The sequence below is a fragment of the Anopheles coustani genome, chromosome 3 (genome assembly GCF_943734705.1).
Source record: "Anopheles coustani chromosome 3, idAnoCousDA_361_x.2, whole genome shotgun sequence".
In the NCBI taxonomy this organism is placed as follows: Eukaryota; Metazoa; Arthropoda; class Insecta; order Diptera; family Culicidae; genus Anopheles; species Anopheles coustani.
This window is the reverse complement of record NC_071288.1, coordinates 87010775-87031040: the sequence shown is the minus strand read 5'-3', so window position 1 is coordinate 87031040 and position 20266 is coordinate 87010775. Positions and strand designations below refer to the sequence as shown.

Below are 20266 nucleotides of genomic sequence, written 5' to 3'. Positions count from 1 at the left end.
ACCTATTTCGACTGGCAAATTTTGGAAAAGATGAAAATGCTAAAAAGTGGTTGATTACAGGCACTGCATAGCACAATTCGTTCAATTTTGAAAATTATTGATTAATAATGAAAGAAATCCAGCGTTTTTATGTCATATAACTAAAAAAAGACCTACTATCGACGTGAAAACCTCTAAGCAAAGCAAGATCAATGTTTAAACCAAGAATAGATTAATTGAAAAATACCAACAGGTAGTGGAAAATATCTTTGTTTAATTCAATTCCATGTACTAACTATTGCTTCATTAAACATCGGAAAATGAAAAGTTCTTAAGCTTACGAACAGAGCGTTCCGCAGGACGAGCATTCAAAATGTTTCCGGAAATCGTTACCACTATATCACGGATGTGTACTTCAAACAGAGAATCGTTTTTCGGTATAGCTAAAACAAAAAGTTTTACTATAACTTCCGCACGAACCAGAACGAAACATAAGCATTTATACTTACTCCGAATTTTGTTATCTTTCGAAACGATTTTGAATGTCCCTTTTGTTTCTAGAATCACGATCCCTTTCACTCCAATTACACTAGACTGTTTGGAGCGAACGATAGTGACCTTGGCCCCGTGATAATCCGCTTTCAAAAGGCTGGCTCTATAAAGTAGAATACTTTAGATTAGAAGGATATTTCTGGCTGGGGCATTCCGTTCCGTTCGTTACATACACAGTATTGTTGTATCGCGGCTCGGTCACGCTTGGAATCTCGAGGCGGTGAAAGCACGTCGAAATATACTCGCACCACATTTTGTGAAGCGGCACAGCATCGTTGTACGTAATCGTACCATGCGGTAAGGCGTATAAGCCAAGATCCTTAATTTGTTGCCGGGAGAGGACTGACTTTTCCTGGTGCTTGCGAGTTTTTTTGCGTTTTGCGGGATCTTTTCCAAAAGGACGCTTTGAGAAGAGCAGGTCTAATACATGGGGTTTATGCTGATCATTTTTGTCTCCAACAAGAGAAGCAATAAATGTTTCATCTAGAAAATAAATATAATATAGTAGGTACAATTTATTGATAGAAATCTTTAAAATATTACCATCCATTCTGAATATGCTGTGTTGTAGTAAAAAGTGTTTGTTTATTTACGAATGGGATCGCACGTTGGACTTTTGACGTTTATTTACCTTTCCTTGTGACGTCAAACTTTGACAGAGAGAAGAATTTAAATTTATTCAAAACTACCGTTTTTCGTAAATCTGAACCACTCATGGATAGATAATATATATTCAATTGAAAATTTTAAGAAAACGATACAGTTGTTTCCATAAGGCCCAAAAGGCTGTTTGAAATTTCTCCAAGTTGAGGGTCGGGTGATGTCGTCATAGATTTTATCAGTGCCCAAGGAATCTGTAAAGAAAATGATTTGCTTTTCAATGCAATTTGAACGCTGGTATCTAAAATATTACCTTTTCCGGTAACGCTGATGGTATTCCGGCTTCCAAAGATACTGAGACCAAGCGATAAATTATCGCCACAGCAGCACCAACCACATCTGTAGGGTCGTTTATACCGAGACACTTCAGTACAGCGTTCAGCAGCTTCTCTTCACTTAGTACAAAATAGGCGACATTGTCCACTAGTGTCATGTTGTAGGCAAACGTTAAAACCATTCGCTTCATGTACCGGCCTTGCGGTACATTCCAATGCTCTTGTTCGATGAGCAATTTCTTGAGCAGCTGTAACCCGTTATCCTCTTTCGCCAGGAACATTCTACCTTCTGTGAATGCAGCAAAGTTGGTCAACGCACCCAGCACGGATATGACGAAAACGTGCTCCAAGGAATGTGGCGGTGGCATCTCAATCCTGTAGGCCTGCAGAAACGAATCGATGACACCTTTCGAAAGAGCACAATACTTGTCCATCGTTTCCTCAGCCTGAACGAGCATTTTTACATTCGCGTGGCTTTTAAACGATTTCCATACAACCTCGCCGAGAACAGCGCCGGTTTTCATCATTATCAGATACTGTCCCTCATACGAACTGAAACGATAAATGAGACATTGAGGCCGATGGAAAATGACAGTTGACCATACGCCATACCTTTTCAACTGGCATGCCTGATTGTTTCTTTCCTCCAACTGCCGCTCGAGTAACGTTACCCGGCCTTCCGCTTTCAAAGCACGCTCTTTCCACATTTGTACATCTTCATCGCTTTGTTTTATCTCTGAAAAGTATGCAATGACAAATTGTTGACCGTAAACGCCTAATATTGTATTTTTTTTTTTACGTACTCTTTTCAAACAAAGGGAAGCATTCGGAAATTATATGCTTCACTACTTTACGATGATGCTCGATTGCAGCTTCCAAACTCGCACAGTCTTCTTCCATTTCTGCTATGGTTTGTTCGTGAACAAAAAATCCAGTAGAAGAGATGTTATCAGCAAAAGGATACTTTCCGCTCCTTGAAACCTTCGATCTCGGCAAATGCTAAACTACTACTGGATGAATGCAAGGCAAGCTATGAGCAACCAAATTCACAGGTACGCAGGTTTGCCAATATGATACACATTATGAAAGGTTGCCAGGTTGCATTCATCCTCTATTAGAAATAAGGAACTGTACAATATTTCTCGTTAATAGTAACCCAACGAGAAATTTTGGCGTCATTTTGATGTAAAAGAATTCTCTTGAGACCTGATCGCTCTTCTTTTCAGAAGTGTTTTACACCTTCTTTTGCAGCAGATTTCCTATGCAATTTTGGATGTAAAACACTTCTGAAAAGAAGGGTAAAACAATTCTCTTGATACTTGCGGGACACCGCAAAAGAGAACTGTTTTGACAACGTGACTGTGCAACGTGTTTATAACACCTATTTCTGGCTATACGCGTAAAAAACGTATACCCATTCGTAGTAGATTATATGAGCTGGGTTCAGGATATCTTTTCTTTCCCATAATAATTATTTTCATACAGGAAAATATTTTTGATTGTTTTATTATTTTGATACATCTATAATATTATATATATATCGTCCGGTTCGGTAGGCAATCAGGGGAAATGTTCAGAAATCGTAGCAGGCTCCTTCGATGTACGATGTGCAGCACCACTCCGTCATGGCCAGTGAAAACACGTAGAACGCATTGATGATTATTTCAAGCCGCTTCTTCCTCCTTGTCGAGACCCTGAAATGTGTGAAAAGCACGGACAAATCATCATCAGTAAGAACTCTCTGCTGTGGGTTCTTACACACGTACTTACTGTCTGATGCGAGTTAACACGGCCCCGGTTAACCACCCCGAGTCGGTCAATCCAAGCGCTGCTATCGAACACTGGCCACCGATACTATGTTACAACCGGTAACAACCGATGATCGCCGCGAAGTCCGTTGGCCACCGACCAACTATTTACACTGCGTTGCAGTTTCTATACCTGTTGATGAGGGTCATCGTCCCTTCCTGTTTTCGAATGCTTGCTAGTTGGCCAGACTTGCACAGTAAACAGTAAACAGTAAACAAACAAAGGTTTGACAGCCAGTACCTCTTTCTGCGGTGCCTCCCAAAACAAATTATTGGTAGGTTATGAGGTGTCCATGCCTACCAAAAATACACTCGGCAAGGTTCTTTTAGGTAGGCATGGATACCTTTGGTAGGCAAGTGCAGCAGGGTTCTCCTTGGGAAATTAATCTTTTCTAAGCGATTAACAATTCTTAACGTTTATTTCTTAATTTGTAACCCATCTGACAGCTGCCAGTTACGACCCGTCGGGTATACGTTATATGACAGTATCTCACTGATCATTTTCTCGAAAACAAGAAAATATTGAAAAATCTTACTTTCGCAAAGTTCTGTGTCTTGAAAAGACCTTTTATTTGAGGGGTCACATGTCTAAATCGGTCCGGCGACTATAAAGTTATTAACTAATTGGCAAGTTCAGCATTAAATTCCGACCAAGGTTTCCGTACCGCTTTCTCGTTCAACCAAAAGTAATGGAGATCCTGTAATTGTGCAATTTGTTTTTGTCTTAAGAACAGTTTTCAACTAAAAAGTATATTGTTCAAATTGGCCTAGGAGTCCAAACAGTTTACAAAAAATAAACTATTTCTGTCATGGTATTTCATATTTGATGCTTATTTAACGAACCTTGGTCGTTAGGTAAATGTTTTGGTCTTGCGAACAACGCAGCTGTCAGTTCCGTGCAATGCTCGAGGAGCTCAGTCGTGCTAGGAGCAGAGGAAAATAGCAAACTAAACATAAGCCACAGCAAAAGAACACTTTCGCCAACGTTGCAATCTTGCCTGGACGGAAGCAGTCCGTTACCACATCTACCGTCCGGAAACCGAAGCCGTCTGAGTGTAAGCTTAACTACAGAAACAGTATAAACCCTACAAGAAGCAAAAACAAGTGTCCATAGTTGTGGAATGTGTGATCCGGTTTTCTGATCATTAGCCTCTGGATTGTGCGAACCAGGGGCTGGGCTTCTTCCAACTCGACACAGTTTTGTGCATAAAATCAAGAAATGAAACAGTGAACGAAAAACGTCGTCAACGCCTTCCCAGCTACGGAACCGCTGCATCACCGTTCGATGGACCAGAATTGTTTGTTTACGTACGGCACCAAACAGCTAGGCGTGTATGTGATCACCTTAAAGTAGAGCATGGTTGCGTCCCACCGACATTTCGAAGCAACAAAAAGTGTGCCCAGAAGCAAACGGCAGATGCGAAACGTCTACAACGAGTGGAATCAAATGCCCCACATAAACGACACAAGAATAATCGTTCAAGAGGCCTAAAAAACGTACAAAAACAAACTCTCCCGTGGAAAGTTACCCCTAGGGATGCGTGTGCATTTTTGATCGAAATCATTTCTGAAGTTTCGAGCCGCCCCATTTTTCCAGTATTATCATGGATAGCGATACGGAAGGCACCTCTAAAGTTGTACGAAAAGGTAGGTGTACAGTTCATACCATTTCAATACGAATGAAGATGCAAAAGAGGCGCTCTGGTCCAATGGGGGAAAACATGATGATGACACGGGAGCATCCGCGGTGCATCTGACCTCGCGCCCCAGCCCCCATGGGACAATCAAATGAGTTGGCGGTTTTGCGTTGTGTCGCAGCTTCTTTGAGCGTTCGTCTTATGCTTGGATCGATTAGATAGGATTGAACCGGTCAACGGTTGGACTTTGGTAGGCGATGCGGAAGAGTGCGAATAATTGATGTTCGCCTATTATTGGAGAAATGGAATCGATCTAGCAGGAGTGTCTCAAACGAAGCAGTTCCATTCCTTCACTTACGGAAAGTGCTACACCGTTTCTGCAAAATTGCGCACAATGTACCTTTACTCGGTCCAGATTCGTGGGGACTCAACTCGCCAGTCAGCGATAAGCGAAAATCATATATTTCTTCTCTCATGGAGTGTCGCCGGTGCGCCATATAATGGCGCTATCGTGGTCGCTCCGCCGGGCTTATCTTTTTAGCCACAGCGAAGAACACAACCATGGCACCGGTTTCCCTTCTCGAAGGACCAGGGTACTTTTGCTGCAAGCAACAACAACCTGCAAGCGCTCTTGAAAGCAAGGTCATCTGGTAGAAGTATCGCGTTGATGTATTCTGGGTTATCATTTTTTAGAGGCTTCCCATTCAAGTGGGTCGCGTATCAAATGCTAAACTTTCCATACTGAATTTATTGTACACCTCTCGACTCTGTCTTTTGTTGTGCCTTATCAGATAATGGGTGTTTTAACAGTGTTGATTTACAATTAATTGGATATGAGAGTGTGGGAAAAAATGCACATCTTCATGTTTAATTTTACATCTGTTATCGAGGACAAATAAATACACGTGAATGGATCAGGAGGTAAACCGATGAATCGACATAAATTGTGATGCTGGGTGTTTTATATTTCTTTAATTATTTTGAAAACATGTCAGCTTGGTAAAATGTTTTTTCACATTTTGTTACCAACTGACTTAGAATATTTATTGAACAACTGTTTAACATTCAATTTATGTATCTTCGTAGGATGATGAGAACTACCTTGGGATGTCATACCGATGGGGCTTTCTCATTTTATGTTACGGAAATTCAACTGGAGCACAACATACAAACTTTTGATCAACAACGACAAAAACCTTGAAAATGTTTGATCAGATTAGGCTGTCAGGATCTTTGCAAGGATGCACCAGATGCATTTGTTTGACTCAAATTATAATTTCATCGATTTTTTATTGGTGCGGACAACCTAGACGAATGATTGCCAAAGGAAGGAAACTCCAAGATAAATGAAGACATCATTAGCAGCCCCACTAAAACTTGTTAAATCTCACTTAGGAATGACGTACAAGTGAGTGATCGCTCTGTTGAAGTCGTCCAAAATTGAGTCGTCCTCTATCTAAGTTTTAGAAAAACTAAGGAGCCATATCATATAACAGAGTGTTACTATGGATGGAACCCCTGGGATCTGTACTAAATTTTTTTAGAACGATGAATCCTACTTGGCGTTGTTCCGGGTATCGGTTTGAGGTTGCTCAAATATAAATTTTAATTAACTCAAACGGAACCTTCCAATGGATGTCAGTTTTACTCCGGCATTTGTGCGGAAGTTTCCCACCGTGAAACGATGACGATAAGCGCTTGCTGCTTCGATGTTACCAGCATCACGTCATCGTTCGCACACGTCATGGAACCGCGGTCAAGAGAGAGAGCCGCGCGCTAGACACAAACGGCGCAAGTGGCTCCACCGTTTGCGGGCGGCTCACAGCGGTTCAGTTTCCATCGTACAGCAGACCGTCGCGGATCGCATCCCGCGGACACCAGTGTGTGTTGTCTAGTGGTCCGTTGTTTGCCTGATTGGTTCGGTTCTATCGTACGATCATCGGATGATCTTTGCCCGCGGCTCCCGGCGTGTTACAAAACGGTGCAACGCGTGCCGAATGTGCACCGACTCCAGTGGTGTTGTTAACTAAACGAATTTGCATAAATTCCTCCCATGTTGCGACGTTGATAAACGCTAAGAAAAGAAAAACAGGAGCAAACACCAACCCTTGTGCAGCCTTCGATCTCCTCGAGGTCAAACTCCGCGTCCCGTCCCGTCGCTAGGGTGTTCCGGTTGGTTTTGTGGCCACTTGGGGTTTTTTCGCGATATAACCGTAGGTGTCAATCAAGCAAATCAATTTGTGCGTGTGTGTGTGTGTGTATGCCAGCGAGTGTTTCGGCCGTTTGTTGGCCGGCGGAGATGGGGCCAAGATTGGCGCGATCTTTCCCTTCTTCCCCGCCCTTGACCGGAGTGTTTGTGGTTTCTTTTTGTAGACAGTTGATAGCGGCAAGCAGCAGCAAGCTTACGGAGAAAATAGTCTCATCTTTTTCTAGCAAGATAACTTTCGTTCAATAATGAGTGGTTCGATTGATCGTGTGTTTGGAATGTGAGCATTGGTTATGTAAGGAAAATTGTTTCGTATCCGAACTAATTGTTGTTTGAATAGCATTTTCTAACATTTCTGTACAGAGAACAGACCAGTATTCCAAAGCGTTACATGTGTTTCGTCAAACATATTTGAAACAATGCCCCATGGGGTTACCACCTCACGCCACGCTGCCATGAACCTCAGGGAAAAGACAAGCGAGCAGGAGGAGGTGGAGGTTCGGGGAGTTGAGAAAGTTGGAGGGAAAAAATCTGCGCACCAATCGGTAATGTGCCATGTGCGTTTGGCTTGTGGCCCCTATCCCCACCCCGCCTGATCCACATTCGACCACCACCACCATCACCACCGTGCATTGTGTAACCGATTTTGGCGCTATTTCTGCTGCAAGCGGCCACTCTCACAAGAGCTCACCATCATGTTGCCGTTTCTATGCTCTCCTCCGGTGACCGGCGGTTTCGTTGTGGCGTGGCGTGGCGTAGTTCACGAACTATCGGTCATAATTTCGTTTCGCTTCCTCGTTGTTATGCGAGCGAAAAGGTAAAACCCCATACCCGGGGAACCGTCCATCTCGGTCGAGGTCTCGCTTTCTAGCGAACCAGCCGTCGAGCACCAGTAAACACACTTGATGTTGCTGGCGATTATGATGAGTTCACACCGCATACCGACCGACCGACAACAATGGTTCGAGAATGGTTGCCCGCAACCGCTTTGTTGCTGTCGGATGGCCAATCTTGCATTTTGGACTTTAAGAAAAGACCACTCTCAGGAATATATTGCAACTCCGTCACATTCAAAGAAACAGAGAAACTTTATCTCTAAAATACTTAGAGTTCCTTTAGTTCTTTGACGTAAATGTAAATTTCAAGACGAGTTGCTGACGAGTAGAGTGCTCATAAGCTCCAAAAGGCATGACGTTGTGTGTTCTTGTACCGCAACTTAACAACATGCTTGACATACACAAGGTACACAAGCTCGCAAACGACGTGTTCTACTTCATTCACGGGGAACGTTTGACGCTGTATCTCAAAAGGGCTTGACCTCCTTGGAAATGGCTGAGACCGTATAATGGTAAACCTTATATGGATGGTGCAATAAGGTGTATGAAATTAACTTCTACATCGTAGTTAGGAACTCAACCAAATGGAATAATTTTTTTAAATCATTTTTCTTTCTGGCAAGCAACGGCCTAAGCCAGTACCTAAATAAGAAGACGTATTTCTTAGGGATAAAATGAGGCTAAACGTCATACGCAATTAGAAATGTATAGGCAAGATCCCTTTGGGTGGCCCCGACAGGCTGCCCGATGGGACGCTAGTACATCGCGTGACCAGAAGCCTCCGTGGAGACACACCTTCGCCGACAGCGAGTCTCGCTCGACCCGGCCAGACGTAGCGTTAGGCTCTTTTGTAGGTCAGTGCGCAAAATCCGCCAAAGATCCGGCAAGCCGCCCGAAGAGGAACACCCAGACGCTGGCGGAGGAGCGGGGTCTGTTGCTTGGTACGACAAACCTTTAACCGGTTTTACTTTCCTTCGCCATCATGCGATGGGCTTTGTCCATGTGTGTGTATGTGGCCATGCACAAAGCGACACAGATTGACCAAGCGGAAGTAGGTAGTTGCCACCGGAGTGGACAATGTGTGCGCACGCGCGACCAGCTCGGCCGCGGCTTCTCAATGTCGTGTCAGCAGAGGTCGGTGCAAAGTTCACACGAGCGGTGGCCAAAGGGCCCGAAGGTGTGCAAGGCAAAAACCGGCCCTGCTCTGGATGCTCAGGTGACTCTTGACGTCGGTGTAGCGTGGCCATCACCCGGTCGGGTTTTGCGTGACGACATGAAGGAATGGCAGAATAACGAGGTAGAAACTTGTACCCGTACGGGTTGCTATCTCTTTTTCCGATCCGGGAAGCGATTCACCTCGTTGCCACACTTTGGACCTTTTCTGGGTACTCCGGCACTTCCTGGTTTGCCACGAAGAACTCGGAGCATGTTGTGGATAAGATCGTGATTAAATACTGATTATGTGTAGATAAAAACCTGTCCGTTGATCTTGAGCAGTTGATTAAGGTTTGGCTTGTTCCTCGTATCACGCTCTTTATTCTTTAACCAATTATGAAGGTGATTACCTTAGTTTTCATTCGTGAACAAAGGTTCATAAAACTGGGATCATTGACTTCTGATAGTTATGTGTTATTTTATTTCATATTTAATTTACTTGTGGACTATTCTGTTCACCAGCGATCTTCGTTGTTGCTAAACATAAGCCTTAAAAATTATACCCAACAAAGAGATCCCTATTCTTGTTCTTTTTATTTGGTCTTTCAGTAGCGATCTTAGCGCGATCTTTTTATTGCTTTCAACGAAGTAAGTCATCATCTATGAGCAAGAAGTTCAGTACCAGTACAAACAATGATCGCGCGGATACTGTTTCCTATGTGTTCTGAGAATTCGAGGCATCAAATCCGGTTTGTCTTATATCCGGAAAGTCTGACGCACTTCTCCGGTACCATCCGAGTCCGTTCGATTCGATGCCTGCGTCAAAACATACGATATTAACAGGATGTTGATCAGTAGCTTTTCAGTGATATTTAAACCATCCGTTGATATCCCCAAAACATTAAAATAGACAAACAAACAAAATACTACAGGTCCACCCAAAAAAGCGAATTTGCCAGAAGTCAGAAGTAAACATAAAGCTAAGGTGTCCAAAATACCAATTATTTGGCTTTGATTGCGGGTGAGTTGTTCACGGCCGGCTATATCTGATGTAAACATTCGTTTGGGGGGGACCAGTTTGGGTACCTCAGATTAGATTAGGGGTACCACAAGCAATGAACGGCGTATAAACGATGGCGTCCCCGTCCACTAATTAGCTGTCCGCGGAGTGATGAGTTTGCTGATTTCGGTAAACAGATTTCTTCCATGCACACCACCATCGCACACGTACGGTTTGAAGTCCTCCTCAGCGTTTCGCCGGAGGCCAGAAAACAGCAGTGAGCGAAAAAATGTCACTTTTTACTGCGTCTTTGCAGTAGCAATTCCCTTCTTTTTTGTTATGGCGCTAATGTTTACAACGCAAAGCAAAGACACGACGATCGTTGCTGAGGCGTTAGGCAAGTGCCCGTAATAAAACACAGAAGACTTCAAGACACCACCTTCATGATTCGAGAGGCGGTTCACGATGAGACGCGAACGGTGGCTTCCTCATGATGATGATGGTTCCCTTTCGGAAGGTTATCAAACACGGGTAGCGTTCAGTGAAAACATTGTTACTTCATACAAACACAGACACATTTCAGTCCCAAAACCCACCAAGTCCGATCATCATCGTCTCTGATTTTCGCCCCTCCCTCCTCCCCCCGGGACAGTGATAGTGTTGGTTATGGTTAATATTTTCGCGATGTCTTGAACCGATGGATCGAGAAGAAATAGCCTTTTGCGGTGATGGCATTTCGACCATCGAACATTCGCGACTACTGTTTACGATCGCTTTTGACTCATTATTTCTGGCCTCAATCTGGAAGAAGGATTCCAGAAAGAAGGAAGACACACGAACCTTCTTCCAATTTTAGGTAATATACAATGGAATTTTGGGGCCAAATTTGGAGCATTGCTTCGTAATAGAAAACAACATTATTGTGAGTTTTTATTGGCTATCGCAGTTCGCATCGTTCGTTTCTATCAGAGATTTAGATTCGCGTGTAACAAGAAACCCTCTAGGTTTGGATTTGGTTTTAATTCTTGAGTAATAGAAGTATTTCTATGCAGTTAAATGCGATGTGGTAACACAAGTTAAACATGATGAAAAAATAAATCCATTGTTCACCCATCCAGTGTGGATTAGACTACATTTAGTATCGTTGCCCTGCAAACGCTCTATCAGTCGCAGGTTTTGAAAGATGTAAATAAGGTTTACAAAGTTTACCGGCGCGACCTTCTACGCCAGATTGCAAGAGACTGACTGCGTCCCCGGGCAGACCAAGCACCTACCGATAATCAAATGTAAAGCAACGCAGTCGCCGATCGTGGCCAGGTTTGCGTTGCCAGTGCTGAATGAATCGAAATCGCGTTGAACTTACAACTCATTTCCATTTGCCACTGCACACACTCACACACGCAGGTTAACCTTTGGTGGCCTCGCGGTGTGTGTTTTTTAAAACAATTCATGAACTAAAAACTTTAACACCATTGCACACAGAACTGACATGAGATCTAAACACGTGAAGATTCCTATAGTTCCTAACTAGAAAATACTTGGGAGCAAAATCAACACTAAATCTGAATGGAGTACATTCCAGCTGTTGCACGGAAGTAATTTACCTAAAGTACGTGATTTTTTTATATTGATTCCGGAGTTAATTACTCTTCACCCACTCCACGTGCCGGCGGACACGCGGTTCGTGGCCGGGGTGTTTACGGGTGTTCGGTAAACAAAAATGAAATAAAAGTCTACGGCCCTCGTCGAGTGCTGCCACACATTTGCGTCATTTTATACGGCCAGTGCGAAGTTGTGACCCCCCGCGGAAGGGTGATGATTTTTTTTTATCGTCCAACCTGCCGATGATTAGCTGACGTACGTCGGGAAAGGATGAAACCCGCGCGTAAACAACGTTGGGCAAACAAAAAATTATCCAAACGAAGGAGGGGGAAAAAATCACTACCGTTGGGACGTGGACCCAAATTGAATAACTATTGGTACTAACATATGTGGTAGAAAAACGAAGGTCGGTGGCCAAAAAGACAAACTTTTGAAGTGCGTCACTGTAACGGCAGGAGTGGACGTGGAAGATATCAAGAAGCAATGTGATAAATTTAACCTATAAGAATATTTATTAACAACTTATCCGTCTGGAGATTGAAAAACATATGGAAAATATTAAAAAGCAGTTTACTAATCTGCTTTTTCAGTGCGACGTCTATTTGATAGGTTGTCCTTCAGGCAAGGCTTGAGAATTGAAATACCCGAATTATTTAGACAATTTTGTATTTTCCTTCTCAAAAGCCATAGGATATAGTTGATGGGGATCTTATTTTGAGTCGAATATCTTTGGTTGATAGTATCAACAGTATTATAAACAAAAATTAAATGAATACTAGGTCACAAGACTTTGTCGATTGGAAGAGATTAAATGACTTAGAGATTCGTACAAATTCTGAATCCGAAAGATAAGGAACAAATTATTTTAAGCAAATCGCTTTTTTTTAGAATCGGATTTTTTTTTAAACCATTTTCTGTCTAATGCAGAAGTATGTTTGTTGGCATGTTTGATCAGCTGGAGAAATGCAGCATGTTTTGACTTGGGGCATACAACGTTTGTTGATCGTGCCGTGCCGTGCAGAAATCTTCATTCGACAAGGACGTTATTCCGTAGAAGATTTACCTTTTGGTTGGGACCGACTTGAACCGAACTGATCCCTCTTATTCTTGATTCAATTATCTTGTTTTTAAGCTCTAAATTCAGCTCGATATAAGATTTAAAAAAACGTTTAACATATGATAAATGATATTGAAAACTTTCCCAACGTCATTCTGAGCAGAAATTGTACAATCGATCGTTTAGCACAACAAATCAGTCACAGCGTAAACAAAACCTCCAGAAATAGTGCCCTTCGACGTTTTTCACCTGTTCAAACGTGAGTTCTGATCGGTAGATAGCAATTGATTTTGCACACAACACCTTCCATCTGTTTTTTTGTAAACACCGTAATACTTAAACGTTGCAGAAATTGTTCGATTATTTATGCGCAAAGAAACACGTCATCGAAAACTTGAACATTGAACTCAGTTGAAATGGAAGATGGAGCGGATGGGTTTTTTAACATTTGTGTGTATCAAAACTCGCTTGGATAGTGCTTAAGTCTTAGGACAGGATAAGACAGAGCCAATGAATGGTTACGTTTATCAAACACCACCACATGCACCATCTCCTTGGAGGCAATATTTCGGGGTCCCCAGATAAGACCGTGGCGCCCTAAGCTAACCTAAGAAAAAAAAATTGATGGGGTAGGAAAGCGAGATATGGTTGAGCTATCGCGCGGTTGTTTTCCCTTTCTTTTTTTTTTTGTTCGGTTTTTTGCACTGGCGTTGTAACAGATTACTGCTACATCAAGGTCGATAAGAAGTGAACCACATATCGTGCGCGACCGATGATGGTTAACAGGTATATTTCGTCGTACCGACCGCGCCACGGTTACGAAATGATTCATGTTTCAGGTCAGCAGGCAGCTCGCCGTCATTGCAAACGCCGCGGGCGGCCAATTGGGCAAAGAGTGAGCTAAAGTTGCTAACTTCTCACTTCTCAGGGCAGGCTTTTTTTTGCGGAACGATGATAACAGATAGGTGGCGGGCCTTCTCATCCTTCGGAATGTCGGAGCGGTGTTTTTGCTTCATAAAAACGCCATATTTTGTGGCTTTAAAGGTTGCACACTGAAGCGCATGTTATCAGCCTTTGGAAACAGTTTAGGAAGTGTTGTCGAATCGTTTATTGTACGTTATTGAACATCGTTTCTCAGCACAGAATTTTTGTTGATTGTTTCGTTTTGTTTTTGTCTGTCTCAATTTGCATAATTTGCTAGTTTTATTCCATGTTCTGATCAAACTTAGTCATTTTCATTTTATTTTGATTATTATGATTGTCTAATTTAAGCTGAAAATGGATATGTGAAAAAAAATAATGAAAAACAATCAATATTAATTTTTTTTGTTTGTTAAATTCTGATGAGGTAACTTCAATCGAAAGAAGTGACATTAGCAATATCAACTCTTTAATATAAACGCGTAATACAATGCAAGAAAGACACCAAGCATATGAATGGAAAAATACATCATTATAATATTTCTGCTAATTTAAACACAACTTCCTTCGTTGCAATGCCAGCCGTAAGAATGATTGTTTCTAGAAAAATAAATCATTATAATATTTCTGTTAACTAGAACATAACCTCCTGCGCTGCTGCTGCCGCTAATCTGCTACAAACAAAAACTAACAAACACTCGGGAGCATAAATTACCACAAACAATTCGTATGAAAACACGCTGCCAATGGTTGAGAAAATAATTCCTCCCAACAACCCGCCGATTATACCGAGTAACAGAAAACACCATTCCATCCCACCAGGTGGCGCTGAACGCTGCGATCGAGAGGGGCATCCGTTTGCGCCAAGAGCGGGCCCTCGAACAATGCCGATTCGCGCAGCAGCCGCTGGACCTGGCGGACTATATCGTTCCGCAGGGGCCACTCTATAGTGCCGTGCAGCGCATTCTCCTCACCGGGACCACCCCGACCGTCGGGTCGGTGCTGTCCATCCTTCACCACCAGCATCACAGCAGTAGCGCAATGCGCAAAACGCGCCACATATCCCCCCCTGCCGAGGGAGGAGGGGGAGGCCCAAGTGGTGGCGGTAGTGCCGGTTCCAGCGGCCCCAAACCACCCTCGCGCACATCCGGTAGCAAACGCGCCGGCCGTGGTTCGGCCGACTTCCGTCCGCTGAATCGCACTTCCACGGCCACCTCGTCCTCGTCGGCCGGTTCCAGCACCTCCATACTGTCCAGTCTGTCGTCGTCGGCCAGCACGACCACCACCCCCCAGCGGCGCCAGCGACGGAGGAAACGGCGCCCGCCGACCGCTGGCTGCCGGAGAGCTGCGGGACATTCCGACGGCACCAAAGAGGCGAGAAGAAGGGCCCGGAAGGCGTCCTCGTCGCCGGCCGACGCACGGTGGACCGACGAGAGCCGGTCCGAGTCGCCGGAACATTCCAATGAGGGAGCACTGTGTAAGAATCCGTCCATGTTTGGATACTACAAACTATTTTACTCTTTTTCCGAGGTTTTGGCTTTGTTGGTGGACTTTTAGTTTCGTTGGATTTTTTACTTTTTTTTAACTTTTTCAAACTGCTAAAAATTTAAGGTTTAATTTGCATTTTAGTATTTTAGTTTTAGGTGGATGTAAAGTTTTAATGGAAATATGTTATTCTTACGGATTGGTTAATTTCAAATAACTAAACTAATGGAACCGGTTGAGGGTATCTAAAAAATTATAAAAAAGTAGATGAAGGAAGCCTAAACAGAAGAAAAGACAACCTACTCCACGGAGTATTGGATATCTTAAAATAAGCAAACATATTTTAATTGTAAATTGTTCTAGATAATCAACATAAACATTCAGATAGAATTTAAATTTAATTTAAAATTCAGTCATTCAGTGGGAGTGTAATGCCTAAAACAATCAGAGTAAATTTTTTATTTAGTTCGAAAATTTGAGTCTGCCCGATGAAAATATCAAATAACGTTAAACATTTAGCTTTTCTTAAATGTAGATAGAAAAAACGATTTGAAACTAAATGCATAGACGATGGAAGTGGAGATCAACCGATGTAGTTATTGTTCTTTTACTTTTAAGAGAAGGAATGGTTATTTTTTCTATAAAGACGTTTTGAAGACTGATACATAATTTTTGTTAGATTTCCTTCTGTTTGCTGTTGTTTAGGTTTTTTAAAAATATTTTTACTCGCAACCTTCTAACGCTGCTTATGAGCAAAGTATTTTGATTTCTTCCTCACAAATTTCCTTCACGCGGCACATGCTTTCGCCTGCTTTCAACATCCGCATTCTCTCTGCCTCCCGGTGTGTCAAACAAACGGCACACGCGTTGGCATTGCCAAGAGTTCTCTTTGCGACAAAACAGCTTCCTAACCAACCGGCTGCCACGTGCAAAGAAACCCAGCAGCATCAGCGTGGCCACTTTCCGCAAGGAGTTTCTATGTTTTCTTTTTCGCTATAGCACCGCAACACGTGAAGAAAACCGGTTCTCCTCGTACCGTTTAGAACCGTCACTTGGCATGTGCACCCACCACCTCTCGAACGGAGGAGGAGTGTGACCTCTGGGAGAAGTCTTTTTTTATTTCCCTCGTTGGCGGTGGAGAGTTTATTGGAAGGTTTGGTGTTTAGAAAAGAAGAAGCTGACTGTTACTTGAATGTTTTCAAATTTAGTAACAGTGATAAGCTCCTCTATGGACCCTTGATAGCGTGCCTTGGAACACCCGCTCGGTTTGAAGAGGCTGCGCTCTAGCGACATGTCCATGGTTTGGATTTTGAACCTTTTCTTTATTCGTCGGACGAGAGGGGGGGAAACAACAAGACGGAGGGCGGAAAACAGCACCGTCCAACCGTGTGGTGATAAGCGGCGTCGATACTACAACACTTCAGCCACCGCGGTTCACCTCCGTCCGTCGTCGTCAGCTGTCGATAATCCCTAATCAAGGATTAGATCGGACTAGTCTGGCGGTCTCGTCTCGGCGTAATCACGAACGCGGAGGGCACAAGCGAGGGCACGTGATCGATGCGATGCATTAGTGCAGTGGTCGATGGTCAAGTTCGGCCAACGTCGTCGGGGTGACGATGATCAGATGATGCTCAACTTTCGTTACATGACCTTTTGGGAGGAACGCACCAGCTGATAGGGCGAGTGACGTTCGCTTTTGAGGATGGAACGGTTAGGGTGGGACACTCTTTTTTTCCGGTGACCTTTTGAAATGACAACTAATCGGCTTGTCCTTTCCTTCTCATCCCGCAGCGATGCCATGGTTCGGCATGGACATTGGCGGCACACTGACGAAGCTGGTCTACTTCGAGCCGAAGGACATCACACCGGGCGAGCTGGACCAGGAGGCCAAGATTCTGCGCAACATACGGCGCTACCTGACGAAGAATTCGGCCTACGGCAATACCGGCCACCGGGACATCCACCTGCAGATGGACGACGTGGTGATCCGGGGGCGGCGTGGCTCGCTCCACTTCATCCGCTTCCCGACCTCCGAGATGCTGAGCTTCCTGCGGCTGGCCAAGTCGAAGGGCATGGCGCAGCTGGTGACGACGATCTGTGCCACCGGTGGCGGTGCGTACAAGTTCGAGGACGATTTCCAGCGGGAGGTCAACATGAAGCTGGCCAAGTTCGACGAGCTCGATGCGCTGATCAAGGGCATCCTGTTCACCGAGACGCACAATCCATGCGAATGCTACTACTGGGAGAACGCCAATGAAATCAGGTAACTGAAAAAAACGGCAACCATCCACGACAGAGCCGGTACTAACAGGTTCTCCCCATTTCCAACTTCTTGCAGTAGTACGAAGAAAAAGTTTGACTTCAGCCAACCGTACCCGTTTATTCTGGTGAACGTCGGTTCGGGCGTGTCGGTGCTGGCCGTGCGCGGACCCGACAACTACAAGCGCATCTCCGGTACGAGTTTGGGCGGCGGAACATTCCTGGGCCTATGCTGCCTGCTCACCGGCTGTGAAACGTTCGAGGAAGCGATACAGCTGGCGACGACGGGTGATCACAAGAAAGTAGATAAATTAGTGAAAGACATTTACGGCGGCGACTACGAGCGGTTCGGGCTGCCCGGCGAGCTGGTGGCCTCGAGGTACGTACGCGAGACGCACGGAGAAAAAAGGGAATACTGGGAATAGGGCAACTTTCGGTCAATTGGAATTGAATCGTCTTCAACAATTTGTAGGCAGCGTCCCTACTGGAACATTAGTTCTGTAGGTTTTTGCTTATAAGAAAGCTTATCGCTTCTGAAACAAGAAATAGTTGGGTGATATTATATGAAGTGTGAGAAGTTGTAATTTGGTCAGTTCAAGCGATCTTCTGGTCAAAGGACCGGAGTGAATAAGCCATTTTTCATTCTGTCTGTCGCTTCAACTTCTGTTGCATTATGGAGTCCCGAGTCCAGTACGGTCCTTGGCCGGGAACGAGCCTTCCACATGATTTCTCCTTAAGTGACAGAACCTTTAACCTTTTAACCTTTCTCCTTAAGTGACAGAACACTGACACGAAGTGTCTCACAACATCAAACATATTCACTGCGCGATAAAGCTGGAAACAAAAGCAACAAACTGCGTTGCTTCACTGTTTTGGCCACGACGGATTCAATTTAAATTATGACGCTATCAATTTTGTTCTGAACACAAAATAAATGGAACTCTTGATGATGATATCAACAGACAGTGGCTGACGATTTATGAAAAATCATTTAAATTTGACCAGTTTTTCGATCAATTGTTCTTTTGCCAGTCCTATAAAAAGGGTAATTTATGGTAATATCAATAATTTGAACAACTATGATTTTTAACCTTCTCTTTCAAACGTCTACTTCTAGCTTCGGGCAGATGCATCTACAAGAACGGCGGCAGAGTGTAAGCAAGGAGGATCTGGCCCACGCGATCCTGGTGACGATCACCAACAACATTGGTTCGATCGCCCGGATGTGCGCCAGCAATGAGAAAATTGAAAAGGTAAGCATCCCCTACCCGTAATCTTTATCCGACCGGACAACATCTTTTTAAACCCGGCCCTCTGATTTTAGGTCGTGTTCGTGGGCAACTTTCTGCGCGTCAACCCAATTTCGATGAAGCTGCTCGCGTACGCGATGGACTACTGGTCGAAGGGCACGCTGAAGGCGCTGTTCCTCGAACATGAAGGCTACTTCGGTGCTGTCGGTTGCCTTTTGCAGTTCAACGGTGAACTGCACGCACAAGTCGGTGATTTACTTACCTAGGCTAGGGTAGAGTTACGATGGGGGAAAACAGTACTCTCCCAGGTGTATCAGTGATGGGAGAAAAGCAGAAAGAAAAACGAAGGTAGGAAGGAAAACTTAGTGTATCAGGAAGAGAATCAGCTAGTGTGAGGGTAGAACGCATGCGGGAGTTGTCGTATATCATTTACTATTTTATTTAAAACTAGTTTAGTTCAGTTCGTCAGTTCGTTTTGTCCTTCTGTAAGTTTTCATGAGAGGTTTATGGTTCTAAACAAAGCAAAAAAAAAAAATAATTGTGAAATAAAACAAAAAAACGCCAAGCGGAGTTAACGAGTAAGCGAACCACAAGTGCAACGAGATAGGGTTTTAGTTTTTCTTCCAGTTAATTGGTTTCTAAAGTTTATCTAAATCTAGCGGAGAATCATTAAAATATTCCAAATTATAAACTCGACGATGTAGGATTCCTTTTGACGGTCGTACGATTGTACGATCTGTACTATTGACTAGACGTTACGTTGGACTGCCGCGTGTAATCGGTATCTCGTTGGCACGTGTCGGACTGATCTGTATCTGCATTGGTGGAAGGTTACGAATAAGTAAGAAAAACAATGTTTCACATCATTTAAATTATGTCCCATTTAATCGCGCGAAAGAGCACCGCTCTTTAAGAGAAATTGAGCGTTTCAATCAAGGGTAAAACAAACAAAAAAATAGGAAGGCAAATAAAGGATTGCCTGGTCGTGGAGAAGGAAACAGGTGAGAAAAAGGAATGGTGGATATCCCGTTTTACTCGCGAGCATCCAAAAAATGACCCATGACGATCGATTAGCTATTTAGGTAAAGCAGAGAAACAAATACTGGAAGTGAGGTCGATTAGCGCGCGAACTAATTTGGGGACCGTTCCAATATTCAGTAGGATTAGGGCGGCGAAAAGAAAATAATCAGGGTTTTTATCGGCTTCAATCATTACTCGACAATTTTTGTTAAAAGAAAAGCAATTTGAGTTTTAAGTAGCAGCCGAGATATCGCCGCGGGTTCGTTATCGCTCTACCAGCATTGACACGAAGTTTTTTGAATGGCACATGCCAACTGCAAGACTAGCAGTCCCATAAAAAAAGCAAACAAAAGATTGACCCCACCAGCGATTTAAAAAAAAAGGAAGTAGAAAACGAAACCTTTGCCAATGCCTTGCTTCTTGTTCTCGTGTACTCTACTCTAAAAAGGGGCGAGCAACGCTCAATCTGTCATGTAAGGTTTCGAAAGTTAGCGAAAACGTTTTCTATGCATGCTCAAACCACCCGTACGCTATGGAACGTACAGCCGCCGGGATGGATAGGCG

The 20266-nt window shown here is 43.7% G+C and overlaps 3 protein-coding genes across 5 annotated transcripts; 1 reads left to right on the top strand and 2 right to left on the bottom strand.

The window, feature by feature from the left end:
* Positions 1–236: 236 nt before the first annotated feature.
* On the bottom strand, positions 237–1156 carry LOC131272798 (ribonuclease P protein subunit p29). The gene is made up of 4 exons (XM_058274657.1): positions 1075–1156; positions 705–1014; positions 489–634; positions 237–422 (listed from the first exon to the last, which is right to left on the bottom strand). The coding sequence occupies exons 1-4, from the start codon at positions 1079–1081 to the stop codon at positions 286–288; spliced, it is 600 nt and encodes a 199-aa protein (XP_058130640.1). The 5' UTR covers positions 1082–1156; the 3' UTR covers positions 237–285.
* Positions 1157–1277: 121 nt separating this feature from the next.
* Positions 1278–4863, bottom strand: LOC131268708 (uncharacterized). Its single transcript, XM_058270969.1, has 5 exons — positions 4804–4863; positions 2270–2465; positions 2079–2202; positions 1445–2018; positions 1278–1385 (listed from the first exon to the last, which is right to left on the bottom strand). Exons 1-5 carry the CDS (start codon positions 4861–4863, stop codon positions 1278–1280), a joined length of 1062 nt encoding a protein of 353 aa, XP_058126952.1.
* LOC131272796 (pantothenate kinase 3) lies at positions 4210–19284 on the top strand. Of its 3 annotated transcripts, none has more exons than XM_058274653.1 (6): positions 4210–4921; positions 14511–15165; positions 16965–17436; positions 17512–17811; positions 18550–18685; positions 18757–19284. In XM_058274653.1, the coding sequence occupies exons 2-6, from the start codon at positions 14730–14732 to the stop codon at positions 18946–18948; spliced, it is 1536 nt and encodes a 511-aa protein (XP_058130636.1). In that variant the 5' UTR covers positions 4210–4921; positions 14511–14729; the 3' UTR covers positions 18949–19284. The 3 variants fall into 3 exon arrangements, with proteins under 3 accessions (XP_058130636.1, XP_058130638.1, XP_058130637.1); XM_058274654.1 differs by lacking the exon at positions 4210–4921 and adding an exon at positions 7010–7124; XM_058274655.1 differs by lacking the exon at positions 14511–15165.
* Positions 19285–20266: the final 982 nt, after the last annotated feature.